The sequence below is a fragment of the Castor canadensis genome, chromosome 11 (assembly GCF_047511655.1).
Source record: "Castor canadensis chromosome 11, mCasCan1.hap1v2, whole genome shotgun sequence".
Lineage (NCBI taxonomy): Eukaryota > Metazoa > Chordata > Mammalia > Rodentia > Castoridae > Castor > Castor canadensis.
In genome coordinates this window covers 47,200,673-47,223,442 of record NC_133396.1, presented here as the reverse complement: position 1 = coordinate 47,223,442, position 22,770 = coordinate 47,200,673, and the positions used below count along the sequence as shown (strand labels likewise).

Sequence of the window (22,770 nt, the reverse complement as noted above, 5' to 3'; positions counted from 1 at the left end):
CTCAGACCTGGCACTGTGCCTAGTACTGGGGGACACAGATGAAAATTCTGCCCTGGCAGTGGTGATCAGCATCACCCAATGGCTGTGGCTACATATTGAGGGTAGGCAACAGTTCCCTCAGCACTGCAGGACAGGGGCCTATGGTCAGAGCAATGGAAAACAAAAATCCCAAGTATGACTACAGTTACTCCCATTTGCCAACTCCTGCTCTAAGAGAGGACTCGTTTTCTGAAGCGTGAGAATCTGCTGAGATGGTGTTTCTAGAGCCCACCAGGCTTCTTGCTCTTCCTACTCACAGAAAATTGGCCCCTGCCCTCTGAAGACCTGTCCTGTTTTGGCTGTGGGACTCCCTGTGGTACTAAAAGCCTATCCAGGGTCTGGTAGAGTAGGGAGGGGAGTGTGAAGGAGCCAGGCTACTTTACACAAGTCTTTTTTTTTTTTTTTTGGAGGCATGGGATTTGAACTCAGGGCCTAATGCTTGCTAGGCAGGCACTCTACCACTTGAGCCACTCCACCAGCCCTTAGTCTACTAAAGTCTTTGGTGAATTTCTTTTAGATGGTCACAGCAGAAGAAACTGATTCCTGTAAACCATGGAACCAGCCAGGGAGTGGGGAATGTTCCCCTGAAGGACTTTTCAAATCCCCTGGCCCCAGAATTCCCTGTGTCAACTGGCTTCTCACCTGGGCAGCTTATTTTTTGTTTTTGTCCCAACAGCCTTCTGGGACCATGGGCTAGGATTTTTGGCTCTTGAGTTGGCAACAGTCCCTAATGCTGAAAGTGAGTATCTAGAAAACATGTTGGGTGACTGCCATCTTTTACCTGGAGCCACTGAACATGTTAACAGTGGCACTTGGGTGGGAACAGCAGTAGAGGAAGGGACAGCCAGACCTTTTCCTTTTCCATGCCTCAGCAGGGTCTAACTCCTCCTGTGGGATTTTTTTTTTTTGGTTTGAACTCAGAGCCTCACGCCACTCAACCTTCCAGGCTGGCTTTGGACCATGATCCTCCTGATCTCTGTCTCCTGAGTAGCTAGGATTACAGGTGTGAGCCACCTGCACGTGTGGCCTTCTGCTGGATTTTAAGAGAGGTAAGAAGTGGATGGGATCAAGGGGCTGGGGCCAGAGGTGTGGGAGCTCCACCTAACCCAGGCATCTCAAGAGACATTGATCAGTGGATAGGAATCATGATCAGAGGGGCAAGTCCCCGGTGGTAGAAGGGGCCTGGAGGCTCCTGTCATTCCTAGTCAAAGTCTAGCTCCTTCCTGCAGGAAGGAAGGCAGGTGGAGGCAAGAGGAGTAATAAGGGGCTGGGGGCATAGCTTAGAAGCCCTGGGTTCAATTTCCAGTACCACAAAAAAAGAAAAAAAGAGGCACATCAGGAAGCTATTCTCATCCACAGGCTGGAGACATCACTGGTCATTCTGAGATGGAACCATGATTCTGGGATGAGGGTTCCCCCCAGGGCTCTGAGTACTTGAGGTATAGCTATTACCACTAACTTTCTGACCAACCCATGCCATCAAGCCCAGAAACTAGAGGCCCCTTCAACAGGAAACTGTTTGGTTTTTGTCCATTGTTGCCTTTTGTAGCTGGCCCCTCGTGGAGTGTACAGAATTCCTTAATGCACAGTTACTCAGTGTCTAGTGTCAGTCACACAAACAGCCCTCAGAGCCTCAAGCATCGCCAAATACTGTGTTTATTGGTCTGTTACACTGAAGTGTACAGTTTCTGAGCTAAACAACCACACACTCTGCTCTTCACAAAACCACTGAGTCACTAAAGCAGGCACACATTGGCCACCCGTGCTTGGTGGAAGCCAAGGACTCATGGACAACAGGGGTGGGCCGGCCCCACACAGGCCGTGCAGTGCCCAGGGGCAGGGGTGAGCATGGGTTGTGCTGTCTACAGAGGGCTGCTGGCTCTTTCTCATGTTTCTCAAATGCTCAAATGCAGGCCTTGCTGACTTTGGTCACTGATGGGCAGGAGGGAGCCCAGTGAGGCCTAGCTTGCATGTGTTTAGGTGGCAGGGGACATGGGAATGACAGACAGAGCAAGCAGCATGCCTAGGCCTCAGGTCAAGGGCTGGGCCCTTTCTGGCACACCTCCAAGTATAGCTCCTCCAAAGGGGTTTCTGGGTCCCTAAATATTTCAGCATTCTGAGAAGCATGTGGAAGGCAGAGATAGCCTTGTTTCTCACCAGGGATAAACTGGGGAAACCAAGGCACCACCCACCTCCCTCAGCCCCAGGGTCTTGGCAGATTCCTGGAACAGGCGATGGCTGCCCTGAAGCTCAGAGGCCTGTCCCTGAGGAGAGGATGTGACAAGATTGCCTCCCTGCAGAATCACCCTGGGCACCTCTGGAGAGTGAGTACTCTCACTATATTCTGGACCATCCTACTGGCAAAAGCATCACTTACGCAGTCTCGGGGTGTATCTAATGCACAAAGCAAGGGCAGGATGGTAAGAGTGAAGTGACACTGTACAGACACACGGCGGTGCACTGTGCAGTATGAAGGAATGTAAGGGGTCACCTCAGGTGGCCAGTGGCAGTGCTGCTAAGGTGGGCTGCTTCCACCCAGGGCTCACATCTGACTGCCTGAGTCTTAGGGGGAGGGCCTGGAAGGTGGTCCCAGTCTCCTGCCCCTAAGACACATGCCTGAATGGGCAGCTGTTCTAGCTGCTCTATTGGGACTGCAAAGGGGCTCTAAAGAGAGATGTAGCACAGAGCCTCTTGCCCCATACAACTTCACCAGGTGGGGGCCAGGACACAATAGCCCTGCTAGCCCCTGCTACAAGGGCCCCAGGTTGACTTGAAATAGGCATTGGGAAACAGTCCAGGCTGAGGCTGCAGGTGGCAGTGGACTACTCCCAGTTGTTTTGAGAGGGGAACAGAATAGGTGTCCCCTAAGGTAGTTGCTCCCTGAGGCCAACCCAACCCCTCCTATCCCAGCTCTGGTATGAGGGCATTCTGGCCCCCTGACTTGCCCTGCAGGGCCAACACTGCCCAGAGTCAGATCCCAGGCTCACAGTCACTTTTGTTAGGAACACAGCTGGGTAGGTGGGGTCACCTGGGGGTTTGGGGCAGTCTGGACAGTGATGCCCCTGCACCTCTGCCTGCTGGAACTCTGGGGCCTGGTTCTCAGGCTCTCCATGCTGCTTCCCTGGCTACAGCTCTCACTTGTTCTCAATGAGCATCTGCACCTTGTGGACGAGGTCCCGGGCAATCCGCAAGATCTCCTGGGCATCGTGATGTTCAGCCCGCTCTGGGGGAAATATGGATAATTGTAGCAAGACCCAGAGACAGGGTAGCAGGTTGGGAAGAGCCCCGTGGCTAACTACCCTGCTTCATGTCTACCTGCTGGGCTCTGACATCTGCCTGTGGGGAAGAGACCCTGATATTCCTGAGAACCCTCCAATTCTTCCCAGGTCAGGAGTAGAGGCCCCCATGCCACTGCTGGGGGCAGCCAGCATGGCTAGACCAGTTCATACCGTTGAAGAACTTGATGATGTCGGTGAAGTCCATATTGTTGTCACGAATGATCTCTCGGTAGGCCTCCACCAGGGCCAGGGCAATGAACAGGACAAAGTGCTCTGATGAGATGTGCCTGGCTGCCCAAATCACCTCCCATACTGCAAACACATCCTCATACAGCAGCTCTGGGGGCAGAAAGGGGCTAGCACTCACCAGACCTGAGCACAGGGCTGGGGCTAAGGCTGAACCTGGCTGCCCTGGCTCCCACAGGCCTCTGGTGAAAGTCAGAGTTTCAACAGCCTGCAGTTGCCCCACTACACACAGCATGGTTCAAGGATAGGGGTCTGTACCCCAGACCAAGACTGTCCTTCTCTGATCATTGCTATATCCTGGGTTCCTGCAGACTCTATATGGCACTTCACTTCCACAGAGCAATCTATTTTTAGCTCTTAGGGGAGATGAGGTATGAAAAAAGTTCCAAATGGTCATCACCTATTAGGGGTGATGACTGTGAGTTCTGGCTGTGCTATGGAACCAACTCATGTGCTTCTAAGAGCCCATCTACTGGCAACCTCAGTAAGGCTGAGGTGGGGTGGGTGCAAAGCACTGGCAGTGTTTCAAAGCTCCCCATGTGGAGGTCAAGGTGCAGTTAGGGGACTACAGACTTAGGGGCAGAGGGAGCTCCCACACCTCTGGCCCCAGCCCCACAATGCCGCCCACTTCTCACCTCTCTTAAAATCCAGCAGGAACCAGCGGTAACAGAAGTAGAAGTGGGTGTAGTCTCCATTCTGGTGCATCAACTCAAACAACTCTGAGTCCAGGATCTCAAGGGAAAGAGGGAGAGAGAAACTGACCCGGGGCTGCTTTTCTGCCCTCCTCATCCAACACACCCAGAGACAGCCTTGGCTGCGCTGCTGTGCTGTGCCTGCATACCTGCTGGCAGTCGCACCTTCTTCCCCTCAGGTCACCTTGGATGGGTCACATTCTCCTGTCCCACCTGTCTCTCTCTGCACAGCATTCTTTTTTGGAATCATGCCAGTTTCAGGGTGTTCGGACTTTACCACCATCCCCCACCACTTACCAAAATGCTCAAGTATGTAAGCATACTTATATTATACTCTTTAATTTGTAACATAGATAACAGTGTCTTTAAAATGAAAGAAATTAAGCTTATATGTAAAGGACATTTTTGGCATACTCCCTAGCCTCCCAGGGGGCGATGGACAAGCCCAGCACTTCCCAGTCACGAGCCCATGGGTGGCTGCAGACCTCACCTGGATGAGGGAACGCATGTTGGCAAAATGGGTGTCCATGGCACCCCCATTGGGGAAGTTCTGGCTCATCCTCTTCATGAGGTGGCTGAAGCAGCTGTAAGCCAGCTGATCTGCATTGAGAATGGAGTGAGACCATCAGTGCCAGATACTCAAAAAGCAGGTGGACTCATATTCCCATCCTTCCAGACCTAGCTGTCTTTTTCCAGTTTGTCACCCCAAACCCAGCTCCACATTGGGCCCACCACACTCCACCTCTCACCATTGTCAAGGATGACCAGGAGAGGAGCCAGCAGATCACACATGCCCTGTACATAGCCCACATCCAGGTGCTCCCACACGTAGCTGAAACACCGGGGACAGACATGATGGCTGTACTCTATTCTTTCCTCTGTTTAGGGATCCCTGGGGACATGGTCTCAGAGCAGCCTGCTGCCCACAAGTCAGCTTTTCTGAAGCACTTACTGTTAGCCCCACCCTGAGAGACAGTGGGGAACTATCCATGGCCCTTGTCCCCATTGCATTTGGGGACCTGGAGAAAGAGACAAAGAGGCCGTCACAGCTTGGTGTGTGGGGCAAGGAGTGAAAGTAGGTAAGGCTTCCTGAAGAAGTGTAGCTGAGGTGGGAATCTGAAAGTCCTCTGGGAACGCAGAGGAGTGGGATGGGGGACGCTACAGGGAAAGTGTTGCAGATGGAGGGCAATAGGTGTGATTCAGGCGTGATAGAGAAGGGCAGGGCATGGGCTGGTGCTAAGCTTTCACAGAGAAATGGGTGGCAGCCAGGGTATGGGCCCGGGTCCCTGCCTCCCTCCTTCAGCCTGCCCCACAATGGCACCTGCACATGATGTCTCTGAGCCTCTCAAGGTTGTGGGGTGTGAAGTACCAGTAGTTGCGGTCACATCTCTGCACGTCCTTGTCTATTCGGTGCAGATTTAAGGCCACGGTGTCCAGTAATTCTATCTGGAAGAGTGGATGGCCCTCAGGGCTGTGGCTGGCCAGTCCCTCCCAGGTTGGGGCAGGAGGTGGTGCCTGAAGAAATGCATCCCTCTGGGGAACCCAGAACTCTGAGAATAGAGTCCTCTGGGGATGTTGAGAGATGGGCTTGATGTTCTCTTTCAGGACAGGCAGAGCACCCCACCCTTCCCCCACAGCTGCTCCCCAGGTGTTGGGATGTCAGGAGGGCCCCTGGAGGTGCTGCAAACAGTGCCAGAGAGCATTGGGAGTGGCCACGTACAGTGTAGGCCGCAGCACACACAGCCATCAGCTCCTCCCCTGCCTCCAGCTCACTGGCCCTTGAAGCCTTCTCTCGTTTAGGATCCTGGGGCTCAGAGAAAGTGTGGGCTGCAGAGACCAGCCCATCTGAGCCTTCTGCTCCACCATCATCCTCCTCAAAGCCCACGCTCTGACCTTCATCTAGGCTGGACTGGATGCCTGAGGCCACAGAGTAATTGCGGGAGGAAGGCAGCCCTGAGTCTGGAGAGTCAAATTCCACGGACTGCTGCTGCTCCACCACTGTGGTGCCTGGAGTCCCAATTCCTGGTTCCTGCTCAGGCTTTGGTCTGGAATCTTCAGGGCCCTGGAGCCCTGGGGGATCCAGATCATCCACAGAGATAAATACCTTGTGGGAGTAAACACATAGATAATGTCTCCTCCTAGCACTATGGGGCCTTCCTGCAACCCCAGCTTCCTCCCTGGGTCTCCTTATATCCCTCCTCTCACCCACAGACCCCAACCAACACTGCCACCCCTGGACGCCTAGCCAGCTTCTGACCTGGCCACCCAGGTGGAAGAAATAAGGTTCTGGGAAAACACTGTTCAGTCCTACCCAATCCCTACTTGAGTGAAACACTCCAGGGCTTCCTGTGGCTACTGTAGGGAGGAAGGGCAAGCAAAGGCCTGGATATTTGATGGCCAGTTTAAATTAAATCATTCTACAAACAAAATAAGTCATGAGCCCAGGAGAGCTGCCCTGGTGTCTTAGTATGGCCACTATGGAGGAAGGCTGGCTAGGTGTTCTTTCCTGTTTTCAGTACTGAATGTTCAACAGGACAAGACAGGAAACTGGTAAGTACCTAGTCAGCTGTTAGCCTTCAGAAAAACTGCAGAGAGGCCAGAAATAAAAGGAGACACACTGTAGGGCTTTGTGCTTGTGAGGTAGTTGCTCTACCGCTTGAGCCATGCCTTCAGTCCTTTTTGTTCTGGTTATTAGAGATAGGGTATTGCTTTTTGCCCAGGCCAGTCTGAACCATGATCCTACTTAGATTTTAGGCTTCCTGCTGTGGCTGGGATGACAGGCACATGCCACTATGCACAGCTTTTTTCTGTTGAGGTGGGGTCTCACATACTAATTACCTGGGCTGGCCTCAAACCATGATCCTCCCAATCTCAGCCTCCCAAGCAGTTAGGATTACTGGTATGAGCCACTGGTGCCTGGCCATTTTTTGTTTGTTTGTTTTGAAGCCCAAGCTAGGATGGCCTAAAACTCTTGATCTTTCTACCTCTGCCTCCTAAGTGCTGGGATTACAGGTGTATGCTACCATGCCTGGTCATTCTGCCAGCCCTTTTTGCATTAGTTATTTTTGAGATAGTGTCTTGCTTTATGCCGAAGCCAATCTGGATCACAATCTTCCTCCCTGCATAGCTGGGATGAACATGTGCATGCCACTGCATTCAGTCGTTGGTTGAGATGGGGGTCTCATGAATTTTTCCTGGGCTGACCTTGAACCCTCTATCCTCTTGATCTCTATTTCTTGAGTAGCTAGGATTATAAGCTTGAGCCACTACATCAGACATGGGCCTGTATCTCTTTATGTCTTGCTTCAACTTATGCTTTCTGTTAATATTAGCAAGGGTTTAGTAAAGTAACAAGAATACACATCACCTAAAGAGACAATTTTAAACAAAAGACATAAATTGATAAAAATGTCCTTAAAAAAGAAGCTTATCTGTGGGTTAGGTCAAGAATCCATAGTTTAGAACTTGCTTTTCTCTCTTTCCTTCTTTCTTTCTTTCTTCTTTTTTTTTTTTCCAAGATAGGGTCTTGCAAACTATTTGCCCGAGCTGGCTTTGAACCATGATCTTCCTGATCTCTGCCTCCTGAGTAGAACTTGTTTTCTAAAGTGAGGGGTGATGCCAGGAAGAACTACCAACCAAATGCTGTGAACTAGCTCTGCATATCACTTCTACAAGGTGATACACTGGAGGGGAAGAGGATCTTGCCAGTGGACCCAGTGGGACAGCTCTAAGTGTTCCCCTGTTCTCTGGCCAACAACTGTGGGTGAAGCCTCTGCAATCAGAGAACGGGGAACCAAGGCCAGATGGGAAGGCCAGATGGGAAGTTCTTGGCAGAGACACTGCTCATGAGTAGTGGACCCAGGACTGGACTCCAGGGGTACATGTTCCTATCCTTGGGTTCTGTCTACAAGGAGGGAGCACTTCCCTAAATCCCAACAGACCCACCTTTCCCTGCAAGACTGCTGAAACAGAACACAAAGCATGGTCTTGTTTTATCCTTACTGCACTCAGACAAGTTGGCAGCAAAGGGACAGCTACACATTTTTCAGTTGAAGAAAATGAGGCACAGACATAGTAAGTCTTCCACCCAGGGCTCCACTGCCAGTGAATATAAGAGGGCAGGCTGGTATCCAGGGCCCTTATAGATAAAAGGCTGTTGGGCCCTGCCCAAGCCCCCACCCCACTGGCCCATCAGGCTCACATCGTTGCTGATGGTGGAATCTCGGTGGATGAGGCGCTGCACATGACTGTCGATGCTGCTGCCCGAGGAGAACTTGCTGAGAGTGGCTGGGTGAGCCTCCCGCTCCCGCTGCCTCACCACCACCTCACAAGCCTTCCACTCCGCCAACACCTGCTGGTACCTTGCTGCCACCGCTGCATCCACCTGTGCTTAGACCACATCATAACCATGGGGGAAGACTGCCCCAGGGCCTCCTCCTCAGGGCTGTGAGGCACTGGACCTCTGTCCCAGAGTTTCAAGACTAGGAGAGCTGCAGACAAGGCAGGACCCTCGGTGAGGACCGTGGGGTGCACTGCTATCATCTTCCTCTGTTATGTTTCTTTTTAGCTAGGAAAGGGCTGAGGTTTCTGAGGAGGTCCCCTCCCTGGGGCCCCTTTACCCAGCTCCCATCCCCTTGCTCCATAATAACAAGTTCCCATTACCTGCTCCATCTCCTTTTTGCTCATGCCAAATTTGTAGTGGCTAAGCAGGAAGGGCCAGACGTCCTTGCGGATCTCATGTTCTACACCTCCGTAGTAAACCTGCCGCAGCAGCTCCAGCTCCTTGTAGTTCTGAGGGACCCGGAGAGGTAAAGACTGTGCAACCCCATGGTCATGCCCAGCCAGCTGAGCCTCATCTCAGGGAGAGCTTGGGCCAGGGCTGGGGCTTTAATGGCTCTGCTGGAGCCCAGGCAAGAACTCCTGTGCCCAGGTTGCAGTTGGATGAGATCTAGTGCCACTTCCTTCCTCACAGGGCAGGAAATGAAGCCCAAAGGAAGGCAAAGTTCTGCTTGATGTCACAGAGCAATGTAGAAGCAGAATGGAGCCCCAGCCCAGTCAACTTCCCATGTGTACCCACAGATCCAGCTATATGAGAGTGTACTGTGACTCAGGTCACTCCATGGACATCAGTCCTGGCCTGTCAACCGGTCCCCCACCACACTTTCTCCTCAATTCCCATTTGGTCTACAAAAGCTGCTCCCAGAGCAGGTAGCTGTGCATAACTGCTACCCACCGTAGCTCTCAGCCCAGCCTCTGGCTCTACAACCCCTGAGTTGCACCTTTTTGTCTTTCTGGTACTTGCTCCACACATCCTTGGTGAGGCCTCCTGAAGCTCCAGGGGGCCGGTCGGGCGGAATAATGCTGTGATGCACCAGCGCTGACAGGTGAGTCCGCACCGTGGACAGGTGGCGGCAGTAGGCCAGCCCTGTGGTAGGCATCCAGGAGGCAGTGACTGAGGTGCCCCAGCCCCTGCCCCTCACAGTCCCACTTCACCACACACTCACAGCCATAGAAGGCTCGGGACACAATCTGCCTCTTCATGCTCTTGCACAGTAGCCTGAGGGGCAACCTGTGGAAACAACCTGGTTCAGAGGCTGGGGTTATAACCCTCCTATGGGAGAAGGATGAGAAGGACATTCTGGCTTGGGGGAAGGCAAAGTACTTGGGATGGGGTGGGATCAGGCATCACATTAGCAGACCCTGTCCCTGCTAGCCACTCTTGATACTGCTGCTGGGGGCCCCACCTGGCCCCCAACTAATACTCTAGTGAATCTTGGTTTCCTCATGAGAAAATGGAGAAAGCTACCTTAGGGTCATCAGGAGTAACAGGTAAACATGATATGACAAGTAAAGGAGAAGCACCCAGCCAATGGCCCCACGCAAAGGCTGTTCACACATTGTTCTTGCACATGGCAGGCGCCCAGAGACATGTCAAGTGTCCTCAGGTATGCAGCCTAAAGCAGGCTCTATATCCGCACTGGGAGCGCAAGTTCACAAGTGTGGGGCACCTACTATGTGCAGGGTCAGTTCTGGGCATCCATGTGGTCCTCATAACTGCTTTAAGAAGTAAGTGTTATTATCCCCATTTTACAGGGGAGAAAATAGGTTGAGAAGCATAGAGGCTCATAGAGACTCAGAAACTTGCCAAGTTACATGGGTAGCATAAGTGAATTTGAACCCAGGTCTGTCCAACTCCAGAGGCCACTCTGTCATGCAAGTGACACAGCCTATAAGGATAGAAGGATATACACATGGATGGATATACAAACAGGAAGCTGGTATTCTGGGCCCTGCTCACTCACCTGTCAGGGATGCAGCTGCAGTGGCTGGGGGTTGTGTATGGGGAGCTGCTGGAGGAGCAGGAGAGGCAGGAGGAGCCCTGGCTACACAGAGGCTCCAGGTGCCAGGCTGTCAGGCCGGGCCCAAAGCCCTGCATCTCGATCATGTCACCAGCATCTGAGGGCAGGAAGGGGTCAACATCAGTGCCTGACAAGCCTCCTCCCCCACAAGCACCCTTCAGCATGCCCACCTCTGTGCCCAGAGCTGCAGCATGAAATCACCCGTAAATGGAAAACCATAGGGGTGGTGCCTGCCTGGTCCAGAGCCCAGAGATGGAAATGGTGGAGAGGGTGCCCAACACTTCCCAGCCTCCCACAAGCCTGGAGAGGGCTGGCACATGATAGAATACTTGGACTGAGTTGTGGGTGATTGTGTCTACCTACCTCCATCCCACAACCAGCAAACACTTGCTTTTCTAGAGGGAAAGGAAGGAAAGAGAAGGAACAGTGCAGGTCTGAGCTCCCCTGAAATGCTGCCAGTTAGCCTGGTCTTTAAGGGCTCAGCTTGATTTTCTTGAGCAAATTCTGAGATGCTCAGGAGGGTGCTTGGAACCCTTCAAACTCTGACTCCTCTACCCAAGGGAGTCTCTACTGATCAAAGCCCCTGAATGACCTGAGCTACCTGTCCCACTGGCCTTGCCCTTTTGAGGGGTTCTAGATCTGGGGACAAGTGGCTAAGTAGGAACAGTGCTCCCTACACAGTCCAGACACCTTGTGGCCTAGCCTGACTGCATTTGGTGTGGTGGCTCACAGGTGAACTGGAAAGGAAAGCAAAATTCCCAGGGCTGCCAGGGACTGTGAGGGCAGAGATGATGACCAGCACACAGGCCTACCACCCAACACACCAGTCGCACACAAATATGCCCAGGTGCAGCTTCAGAAGATGGCTCCCTTGGCCACATCTACCCCACTGCAGATGGAGCCTTTCCAGCCAGCCCTGCTGATCTGCATCAGAACTGAATCAAGACCCTTGAGAGTTTCCAGGGCCCAACTGGGGCAGGATACTGCTCAGGGGAGGACATTGGCAGGCCCAGGGAGCCACAGAGATGAAGCACAGTGAAGCAGGAAGTGAAAGGACCAGGAAGTGTTACCATAAGGGAGGAGAGATAAGAAGAGAGTGAAGAAGAGCAATGAGAGAACCCTGTGTTCTGAGATTTCTTTAAGCAGTGCTGATATTTCTTTTAGCAGTGCTTTATTCAACGAATCTAGCACGACCTTGACTCAGCCTGGGCCCTGGCCCACCAGGGTCTAGAGGGGGCCTAGGCCTGGTTTTTCTGGGAACCAGACTTTAGCTCTGGGTGTACCTTGATGGGGAGGGCTGAGCTGAGTTCCCTCCAGTTCCCTCAGGGGCCGTCCTGCCTTGTCCTTCTGAGACCCATGGCTGGGAGTGTGGCCCTTCAGCTCCACCAGGAGGCAAATTAAGGGAACATACTTGGTGGGGAGGGGGAGGCTGCGGCTCTGGGAGTGAGGGGTTGCAAGCCATGCTCAACACTCTGGGAAGAAGAGAGGAAGGGGACAAGTGCAGGTGGGCGTGGGTCAGGAGCCCAGCTCATGCCCCTGCAGCAGGCAAGAAAGTGGTAGCTCTGGGAGGGACCTAGGGTAGGAGTAGGCAAGCAGCCTGGGCAAGCAGCAGGCAGCAGGTGAGCAGGCAGGGAGGGTGACAGGTGCAGAGGGCAGAGGATGGGCACAGAGGGAAATGAGCTCATGCCCAGAAAGCAGGGCCCAACCAAGGCAAGTCTCCTGGGTTAATGCTCTTCACCTTAATTCTCCAGGAAGGAGCTGAACCAGCCAGCACTAAACACTGTCTCTGAATTAACCCAGTACAGACAGCTGGAGCTCTGGAGTGACTGGGTGAGGGTGCAGCAGGCTGGATGAGGGTTGCTGGGTCAACTTTGACTCTGACTCTCTCCTCTGAGCATGAGGAAAGAGTAAAGTAAACAATCTGGGTGGGTGAACCCCACAGCCCCTAAGACTCCGAGTGAAAGGTGCCTGGCCTGGAGCAGAATTAGAGTGAACAGCATCTCTGCTCTGTCGGGGAGGCAGCAGGAAAAGGGGGAGAGGGAGGGGGAAGGAAAGGAGATCTGGACACCCCGCCACTTGAATCACATGCACAAGTCAAGCATGTTGCAGGCCTGAAAAGCAACAGCTAGCAGAACGGACTCAACAGTGTTGTCATTATGGACTGGAGTGTAGACAGAGGCTCACAGCCCTCATTCCCTTTTCCCAACCATCTATGGATTCTGTTGTAATGCCATCTTTCTCCTTTCCAAGTATTGGGGGCTCACAGGCTGCATGTTGGGTTGGTCTTGCCCCTAAATTCTGCAAGTACATTCCCAGACCAATCCCAAGGCCTCTGGATTCCGTGGGCTTGGAAGTCTCTCTGATTTTGGAGGCCTCAATCCTAACATTAGTCAGTGGGCTTTCTATCTCCAAGTCTGCCAAGACAAGGACTCTGCTGGAAGCCTCCAGCCTCCAGCCTGGCTGCTTATTTGTGGACCTCAACCTTCCATACTATTCAAAGTCAGTTGACCTGCAAATTAGCAGCAGTCCCAAGTCTAAATGTGCAAGGAACCAGATGGCAGGCATGTGGACAGGCAGTAAATATGAGAAGGATGGTGTTCCCACCTGGGCCTGGCCTACAGACTTGTGCTGGAAGGGCTGGGAGGGAGGACAGGTCCAAAGGCAGGCATGTGGGAGGAAGGACAGCTGGCAAGATTGGCTAAGGAGTGCTGGATGTGTTCTAAGCCACAGGCCTGACTGGCAGGGATGGGGAGGCTCATTATTACTGGCTGAGCAACTAGTTAAGGAACTATGCTCCTTAACAGAACTTTGTAGAAGCATAAGGGGAATGTTATCTATTCTTAGACTCCTCCTGCAGGGGCAGGGAAAGAGGAAAAGCAATCATTTCTCTGGCATGGAAATAGGTGGAGAGGAGGAAGTTTCCTGACCTTCAAGATAGCTGGATTTAGCCCCTTCCTGTCCAGCTTTTCCTCAAGTGCCCCTGCCAAGCCATCACAGAGCTCCTGGCTGACACCTCTCCAAAAAGAGTGGTATTCCCTCTCTAACAATGCAGATCTGTGCTAAGAAAGACGGTGGTAGACAGAGAAACACTGGTGGCTGTGGGCACTGTGCTGTGTTGTTTCCAGTGAAGGGGTCCTCTGCAATCATAGACTCTGAGGGTGGGAACACACCTGTGTGATATCCCTGGCATAGCACCTGGCACCAGTGAGGAAACTGAGCATTGAGATGGTGAGACACTTTTTCAGGAACCAGGGACATATCTGGCGCAAGAATTCATGTTGCCATGCCCTGAGCCTGTGCCCCTTCCTGGACACCCTGCAGCAAGAATTTCTATATTTCATGCCAGGACTGTCTGCTCAAGCTGTTAGGCCTCCTGGGAAAACTAAGCACTGGGGTGTCTTCCCATGGTGGCCCCCACCCCTCACCTGACATGTTCAGCCCCATCTCTGCCTTAGGAAGGGCCTAGTGCCACTGGCCCGTTTCTGTTAAGTCAGGAGTCAGAAGCACAGGAAATTCAACAGGAAACAAAGAAAGAGACCACTTCCTGAAATCTGTCATCATGACTGTTGGAGTAGGGAGGGGCTGAGAGCCATTCAGGTCCTCAGGAGCAATTAGTCAGCCCTTCTCCTCAATGGCTCTTCTTCCTTCCTTAGACCCAGTGCTACTCACTCTATGTGCCCCCTATTCTTTCTTTCTTTTTTTTGGTGGGGGGGAAGGCGGGGTTTGAACTCAGGGTTTTGCACTTGCAAAGCAGATACTCTACTGCTTGAGCCTCATCTCCAGTTCATTTTTGCCCTGGTTATTTTGGAGATGAGTCTCACAAATTATTTGTCCCGGCTGGCCTTGAACCGCAATCCTCCTGATTTCAGCCTCCCAAGTAGCTAGGATTACAGGCTAAGCCAGCAATGCCTGGCTGTTCCCTTTTCTTGCCAGCACCTGTCTGTCTTCCTTGCACCATCTCTGATCTGCCTCCTAATGGAAGGAAATCACCCTAGGTGCAAGTCCCCTAATGCCAACACTGCTTTTTGAGCCCCTGTGGTGGGTGGCAGGTGGGCCCAGGGGGTAGTGGTGGAGGATGAGGTGAGTCAGGGAGGGGGAGGGATAAAAACCTTTCATCGGATTGGGAGCTGTGAGGTTCCGCGAGCAGATCATTGAGAGCATCGCGTGTAGTTTATCCTCCTCTTCCTCATCATCGTCCACCGAGGCCGCGCGGCTGGCCGCTAGGTGGTGGTAGTTAATAGTGACTGCTCAAAGAGAATAGCGAGAGAGGCAGAGGCATGAGGACCCTAGTCCCTGGGCAGGAGGGACCAACTCCCTCCTTGAGGTAAGTGGCATGGAGGCTGGGATCACCTTGAACCTATAGGACACAGAAGAGGGAAAGGAGGATCTGGGAGCCTTTTGATAATTATTAGGAGAGAACAGAAGAAAGTGAGGCCGGTGCAGAGCTCTACTCTTTGGAGGGGTCCTTTCTAGGAAGAAAAGAAGAGAGATAACTGGGTGTGTGTATGTGAAAGACAGGGACTATTTGGGCAGGTTGGTAGCTCGAGAGCTCATCAGCCTTGGCCAAAGGTGGGCAGGACTGCTGGCAGACAGGACCTTATCATTCTTCAGCTCTTGTCATGATCAGGCTGGAACAAATCTGAAGATTTGGAGGTAATCCCCCTTTTTCAGACTGTAAATTCAACCTTCTCCTTCCAGATTTTTCCCACGGTCACCCTAGAGAAGCCTGAGTCACTCAGCTGAGTTTTAGCTCCTGGCACCCTGGCTTTCCCTTTGGGGAATGAAGCGGTTCTCAAAGTGAAGTGACCAGAAAGGGAAATGTCACCAGCTAAAGAGGGGAAGCAGAGGCGGAAGAATCTAAACCAAGCAGCAGCCTGAGATTAAACGCTGGGTTTAAACACATTCTGGCTAAAGATGTCTCCTTGTCAGGCACATCTGTGGGGAACAGGGGATCCCCCACACCTTTTGTCCCCCAAGCCCATCAGGACAATTTGTGCTGTAGTTTTATATGTATACACCCTGGGTCATCTGCCTGCCAACACAGAGACAACTTGTTGACAACTTTTTGGCACCATTTAGGAAATCTAGGAAACAGGTGGTCAGGTTGGCAGAAAGCACTCTGGGCTGACAAATCCCTTGAACTTATCTTCAAGAAACAGGAGGCTGGTCCAGAGAAACCCCTGGGTAGAAGCAGCACTATGCCCAGAAAGGGAACTTTGATATTGTAGTTACTAAATCAACAGACCTCTTAGGTCCTGGGGCGTACATCCGGGGCAGGGCAGGACCCACGACAGCCCAGCCACCTTCAGGCCCCAGCCCTCAACATCCAAGCTCGTCTCCATATGCAACCCTGCTCCAACCAAAGCTCCTCTGCTAGGAGCTGGCTTGAGGAGAGCTTTAGGTGAGTCAGTGAACAATTTGCATTGTCCCAAAAGAAATGTAGAGCCTATGCCCAGGCCACATTGTGGAGGTTGGGTGGCAGGCTGAAAAAGGTTCTCTGCCTTCTATTTCTAGTCCCTCCACCTTTTTCTTTTCTGGTGCAGGGCATGAAAAGATGACTAAGAGAATCTTGTACAGTGATGCCCAAGTCTGCTGAGCAAAGAGTCTCTGGGTGAAGAGGTGGGGAAGACAGCTAACTAGAAGAGAGGTGAGCTTTCCAAGGAATGACTCCTGGGTAAAAGGTCTAGCAGGAAGACTAAGCAATAAAACTCTTATCTTAACCTGGCCTGCCCAGTGGAACCTGCCTGCTGCCCTCCTGAGTGATGGAGTGATCCCCCACCTTCTGAGCATCTCTTTCCTTCTCCATGGAGGAAATTTGGGACACTCACTGTGCTCATGCCTGTGCCCGGGGTAGATGATCCGGAATACGTAGTCTGTGGCCCGCCCCATGCCCAACTCCTCCATGTCTGTGGACCGTATGCTGCTGCGTTTTCGTAGCTTGGGGAACACCTTGCCCTGTGGAGGGAAGGGGAGGTCAGCCTGTCCAGAGCAGAGTCCAGTGCATGCTTCTTTGGGTCCCACTCAAAGCTGCTTCTAAGAACTCCATGTGGGAAAAGGAAGGGAGGTGGGTTTTATTCACCCAGCCCTGCACCCAGAGCTCCTCCCACCCCACCTTGAGGTACCTTCCCCTGCTGGGTCCACAGCGGGGGCTCAAGCTGTCCTCGAGGCAGCAGCCCATTCTCCAGACAGGACAGAAAGGACAGCAGGTGTCCTCCCTGTGGGAAGTGCAGTGGCGGCCTCTGGATGCCGTCCTGGCTCACCAGCACGAGTGTGCCACCGCTCTCTGGGGGGATGAATGTGGGCAAATGAGGCTGGGGCCCTCCTTGAGACCTCCCCGACCATCACCACAGCTCCTTGCCTAGGTTCCTCAGGTTAGGCAGGAGGACAGTCAGGCTGGAGTGCAGCCCAGGAATCTCATTAATGCAGACAGCAGGAGTGCTGAGGATGCGGCTTAGTGGTAGAGTACCTGCTTAGCATGCACAAGGCCCTGGGTTCAGTCCCCAGCACCAATCAATCAATCAATGAAACAATAGGGATGATGGGAAAGACAGGAGAAGTCTGACAGGCTCCATGCACGATGCACAACTGGGAGGTGTCTGCCCTCCCATCTCTGTGCCTTGGACAAGCAGACTTACTTTGCTGATGGCAGTGGATGCAGACGATCTGACTGAAAGGTACCACCAGGGCATAGTCCCAGTAAACACTGGAAGGGAACACGATTGATGTCACTATGTTCCCAAGACCTGTCATACTGTCTTCCTTGCCACCTGGCCCTATCACCCCTTGACACTACCCTGCAGATAGGATAACATAACTGAGAAATGACCTCGGCTAGCTCTATCCCTCTGAGCCTCATGCTGTCCTCATGGCACAGAGCCCATCTGGCTCAGCTGCCTAGAGCTTGGCTAAAGCAAGGCTCTCCACAACCAGGCATGGCTCAGTCATACAGGGCTTGGGAATCACTCCAGGCAGCCTCTCCCTGTAATTCTTGGCACTGGGATAAGGAGTGAGGCTTGCCTTCTGGAGCAGGCTGAGTCACTCCACCACCCCGCATTGGGTCAAGCCCCCATTCCCTTCCTGTCTCCTGGGAGCAAATGTCAAAGCCCCCACCTTCTTTCCAGCTCAGAATCCCCCAGAGTCCCATTCATGAGCTGGTTGGGAGTCCACTTCAGAGTTAGGCTCTCTGCAGACTGGTGCAAGGAGAGGTAGCCAGGGACAGCCTCCATGTCCTCCTTCTATAGGTTGGAGACATACCAGAAGACAGAGACAATGAGGATCTGGGAAGTCTCCCAGAGATGACCCATGGAAATAAGTTCTAAGTAGGAGCAAGGCAGGCCAGTTATGGGGTCTTGGGCTAGAGACTGGGCAGAATCAAGGGAGAACAGGAAGCTATACAGAAGATCCAGGCATCTGTTCTTCCTGGTTGGCCTGGTACCATTGGCTGTACTGTCAGCCTCCTGAATATCCCAGGCCAGCCACACCCATCCTGGGCATTCACCCTGCCTGCCGGCTGCCACTCCTGCTCCCGGATGGCCTGGTTTTCAGTTAGCCGGGCTAACCAGCAATTCCAGATTGGGCATGAGTCATATTAAACAGTGAGGTGGGGAGCTTTATCTCTGATCAAGCTCCTTAGGAAAGAAACAACTGTAGCTAGAGGCTTCTGGATCTGAGACCTTCGGAAGAGGGAGACGGGGTGAGGAATGGTGGCCTTAAGCCTTCCTACCGGCTGCACCAGCACGTTGTTCTTGCCATAGAGCAGCCGTGTTCTTGAGTTTTGGTGCAGGGACTCCACGTATTCGCGGGCACAGGCAGCTAGCCTGTCCTCTGAAGCACTGCCACTAGAGTGCCGCTTCCGGATCTGCCAAGAAAGCTATAGCTGAGTTCCTGGCCTTGGAAGTTGGCCTCAGGACTTGAGAACCCTAAGGCTTCCACGATCACCCTTCTAATTGACCCCAGACCACTTTCTGTCCCCACTCTCTGTTCTCCAGCCAAGCACCGACATGGACTCCTGGCATTTATCTAAGTGCTAGTGGAGGCAAAGGCTCTTCTAGGGTGACCACTATCTTAAGGACCAGTTTCCCCTCCCTACAAGCATAGCCTGGATAAGTGAGCACAGTGGTGGAGAGAGGGATACCCACCCCCAGGGCTGGGCGCTTTGCAGGGGAATCCTGGCGACTGGGGGGACCCCGGATACGGTGCCTCTGCACTAGCTCATCAGCAGAGGGGTCAGTCCAATAGTGGTCAGCTGTCTTGAGCTTTGTGTATTCCAAGGCACAGGGTCCCACTGTGGAGATAGGGATGGTTAGTTTAGATGGGCTCCCTTGCTACCTGCCCCTCACCCTACTGACTCCACACAGGCTTTCAAGCTCTCAGGCTCACCTAGAAGAGAGGCCAGGATTGGGCCAAACACAGGGTCTGCCAGTAATGCTTCCTTCTCATAGTACTTGCTGCCAGGAGTTGAGACAGACAGGGTGACTACCAGGGCTCCTGGACTCAGTCCAAGGCAGTCAAGTTCACCAGGAAGGGATATCCCCACAAAGATTCGTGTCATTCACCAAGGAATGAGTCCATAGGTTGAAGCTTTGTGGGGTGGTGTGGTTTGTGATTTTGGGGAGCTAAAATGGGAGGTGTAGGCATGCTTACAAGCTGTAATAGACTCTTATTCATGTAGAAGGGTGTGGCTGAGGCCTGTGCAGGAGGTGGATGAGGGGAAGGGCCATAGAGGGATGGGGCAGTCACCTGCAGTTTTCCGCCAGGTACTGCACAACCCTGTCCAGAACTTTCTCGATGAGTGCTGTGCGTACCCATATGTGTTTCAAGGCCTGTGGGCTAAGGGCTGGGCCCTTCCCACTGGCTGAGCCCTGTCTCCGCAGGGCCTCCTGGTTGCCTCCTGAGGATTTCCTGCAAAGAGGAGGAGGGCTTCAGGAGCACAATGGTCCAGGGGTAAAACCTAGGTTGGTAGCACGGGAGTGGGGACTTATACCACTAGACGAGAACCCAGAGAGTCCCTGGGCTGGGGCAGGGAGGTAAAGAAGGAGGACAGGGCCAATCCCCACCCTCATGCTGGCCTTCCTCTAAGTAAAGTCCTGTAAGACATGGGACCAGAACTCAGTCTTTGGATGGGCTGTCCTGGGTAGCAGCAGATGCCAAGGGGAAAGAGCCGAGGGGAGGGCTGAGTGGACTGGCCCAGGCTTACCTGCCCTCTACTTGTTGCTGTAGCTCCTGCACCTTGTGGCAAATCTCCCCAGCCACAGAGCATGTCTTCCCCACCTTGGTGAACAGGGCTGCCATCTTGTCACTGCGCAGGAAGCCAGCAGCACGGCGTCTCAGCTGATGTAGGAGGCAAGCCTCTACTGCACCTGGGCCACAAGGGAAAATAGCACCTTAGCCTAGGTAAGGGGGGGCCATCTCTCTTTTTGATGACTGTGGAGAGACAATCATGGATTGCATAGGCAATCCATGACCGATGCTGAAACTCGGGGCGGGCTGAGGAAATATACCCTGACGTACTTCCTTACTTCCCTTCCTGTTTCTTTGCTCCTGCCTAGGGTGGACCTTTGAATGCTGTGAGGTGCCAAGCTGTTCCTCTCCTTTGCCTGGTGTGTACATGCCTCTTGTATGCAGCATGACCCCAGCTACCTGCTTGGGTTGGCATGAACAACTCCAACTGACCATGAGGGCAAGCAAGGACAGCACCTACAGGGTGGGGATGCAGAGAGCACCTGGCCCAGCAGCCCTCCTGGAGAGCATGGTGATGTGGTTGCTAAGAAACAGAGCTCTAAAGGAGCTGAAATATTGATGAAGCCACTGCAAAGATCAGACCTGATAGCAGCCTCTGGATTATTGATAAGCACAGCATTTGAGTGAGAGATTTCTCTTCCACATTGGGAGGGCTTTCCTTCCTTCATTCATATTTTTAGAGACTACATTTATTTTCTCCATCTGGATCCTGCTTATCACAGAGATCCTGCAGGAAGGAAAGAAAGGCTTGGTGGGAGAGGTCAGGGAGTTGCTCTGGGCATGTACAGACTCTAAAAATGTCGGTGTGTATGTGTGGTGGAGAGGACTTGGCCATGACTGAGGCCAGGCTAGATGAACAGTGCTGGAGACAAATCAGGATCTGAAGTTGGTGCCACAATTCCCTGATTAGCTTAGGTGTCCACATGCTCCTCCCTATGGTCAGAGGTCTTGTGTGACCCTGAGATGTACAGGTGAGTGACTCCTGGGTCCTAGTCTTTTGGTCCTGGGGTTGATGCAACTATAGGTCTGCACCTATGAGAAGGCAGGAACCATTTCCTGGGGTTGCATCCTCATCTAGATGGAGAGAAAAGCTACACTGAACAGAGCCAGAGTGGCAGCAGGTGGCACCAGTTCTACAGAGCATTGTGTGCCTCCGTGATGTGACTAATTGCAGGGATAATGAGTCATTAGCCTTGCCACCTTCCCCAAGCGACTGCCAACACAGCCAGGCTGGGAGCTGGGGAGTGGCCACCTGACTTGGCCTCACCCGCCCTCCCAGCCAGCAGAGACACAGAGTTCTCTCAAGAGAGCAAGAGAACGGAGGCAGTCCTCCTGGCAATTACTTCAAGGAGGGAATGTTGAGAGAAGCCCAAACATCACACCCAGCCTCCTGCTCACCTCATGGTTCCTGAGTTCCTTCTGTGAAACCCAGGCAAGGTGCCAGGCCCTTTCTGGGGAGGAGAAATCCCTCTGACTCTCAACTTTCCAAGGGACCCACTATGCCAGGTGTTTTTGGCCTAGTTTCACTTACTCCTTTACCAGTAACTGTTGAAACCAGTGTTCTTTCCCATTCCCACAGTGGTGTCTGGCAAAAAATCAGCAAATGCAATGAAAAGAGTTATTGTACGCATTGTGTAGGTAAAATAATAATAGTAATGATAATAATAATTATTATCCTAAGGGGGCTTGTTGGAGGGGCTTCTTGAGCTCCAATGACACCCTGAAATTATGTGTAATTTGTGTATAAATTGTTGGTATGCTGTGGAATGCTTAGGTGAGTGTTTTGTTTTGTTTTTTTTTTTTCAATAGGGGTCCATGGCTTTCAGTTGCTACAAAAAAGTACCCAACCCCAAAACCCCCTCTCCCAAAATTAAGAACCCTTGGTCTAAGACTTTATGTTAAGCAGAAAACCAAACATTTCTACTGAATGAAACTCAGAGATGGAAATATTAACCTCTCTCTCTCTCCTTCCCTTCTTCCTTTCTCTTTCTCTCTCTCTCTCTAATACACAAGTGACTATGACACTCAGAACTGCCTGAAGAACAATGGGCAACAATGTCTAACCCTGTTCTGAACTCACTCCCCAGGGAAGTGAGACAGAGAAGGGAGTCCACTTAAAGGCCTATGCTTATTTCCTCTCCCAACAGAAGGGCCAGGGCACCAAGCAGCCTCTAGGACCTTATTCCTCTTTCTATACCAGATCTGCCATCAGGACCCTTCCATGGTGGGAGTGGGTGGAGGCAACGGAGGAGATGCCCACAGAGATAAATCACCAAGTTGGCTGAGCCCATACCCCTGATGAGCTGTCTGGGCCCTGGGCCTCCAGTCATGGAGGCTTCAGGCCTCTATGTCCCAAGTGTGTACCAGCACTATCTGGATGGAATGCAAATTGACAGCCCTGACATCATTTGGCTAATTTCACATGAGAAAAACATGTACTAGTTAATAAAAACACTGGTTAGAGTGGAAAGGTTTGGGAAAATGAATTAAAATAGTTAGAGACATGACTTAACAAACATGATCCTCTCACTTCCTACTCTGGCTTTCCAGGGGCCTTTGGAGTTTGGACCAGATGAGCCTGGGGTACCCTTGCCACTGTCATGCATCTCATTCCACTGACAGAAAGGCTCAGAGAACTGCAGTTCTGAGTGGGCAGGAGCATAACTAAATTTAACTCCAGCACCTTGCTGTAAACACCCCTTTTTTCCACTGAAAAGTCTGATGCCATCTTCCCAACAAAAGGCTGGGAACCACAGGTCCAGAAGAGCCCCTAGACTTACCAGCTCCTGATGTGCCCTCAAGCCTATTAAATCATGGAGCTTAACAAATGCTACCTGGGGCTGGAGACCACAGTGCTATTGGAATCCTATAGGGCCCCACCCTCAAGCGCTCATGATTTAATCATTCCAGTGGCCC

General features: G+C 52.4%; 1 protein-coding gene across 3 annotated transcripts in view; it reads right to left on the bottom strand.

Annotated features, from left to right (window-relative positions):
• Nucleotides 1-3,038: 3,038 nt before the first annotated feature.
• Nucleotides 3,039-22,770, bottom strand: part of Sgsm2 (small G protein signaling modulator 2) — a 35,243-nt gene continuing 15,511 nt past the window's right edge. Inside the window, exons 3-24 of one of the 3 annotated variants that reach the window (XM_020162054.2) lie at nt 19,811-19,973; nt 19,354-19,515; nt 18,994-19,061; nt 18,753-18,898; nt 18,338-18,472; nt 17,725-17,849; nt 17,250-17,317; nt 16,737-16,897; nt 16,443-16,569; nt 14,724-14,858; nt 10,558-10,711; nt 9,760-9,824; nt 9,535-9,680; nt 8,918-9,046; nt 8,457-8,639; nt 5,976-6,359; nt 5,577-5,701; nt 5,005-5,087; nt 4,746-4,855; nt 4,199-4,295; nt 3,489-3,656; nt 3,039-3,262 (exon numbers count right to left, since the gene is read on the bottom strand). In XM_020162054.2, the coding sequence (XP_020017643.2) occupies nt 3,174-3,262; nt 3,489-3,656; nt 4,199-4,295; nt 4,746-4,855; nt 5,005-5,087; nt 5,577-5,701; nt 5,976-6,359; nt 8,457-8,639; nt 8,918-9,046; nt 9,535-9,680; nt 9,760-9,824; nt 10,558-10,711; nt 14,724-14,858; nt 16,443-16,569; nt 16,737-16,897; nt 17,250-17,317; nt 17,725-17,849; nt 18,338-18,472; nt 18,753-18,898; nt 18,994-19,061; nt 19,354-19,515; nt 19,811-19,973 (3,023 nt within the window). In that variant the 3' untranslated portion in view covers nt 3,039-3,173. The remainder of the gene's footprint in view (nt 3,263-3,488; nt 3,657-4,198; nt 4,296-4,745; nt 4,856-5,004; nt 5,088-5,576; nt 5,702-5,975; nt 6,360-8,456; nt 8,640-8,917; nt 9,047-9,534; nt 9,681-9,759; nt 9,825-10,557; nt 10,712-14,723; nt 14,859-16,442; nt 16,570-16,736; nt 16,898-17,249; nt 17,318-17,724; nt 17,850-18,337; nt 18,473-18,752; nt 18,899-18,993; nt 19,062-19,353; nt 19,516-19,810; nt 19,974-22,770) is intronic. The other 2 variants (XM_074046595.1, XM_020162055.2) reach the window with 2 other exon arrangements.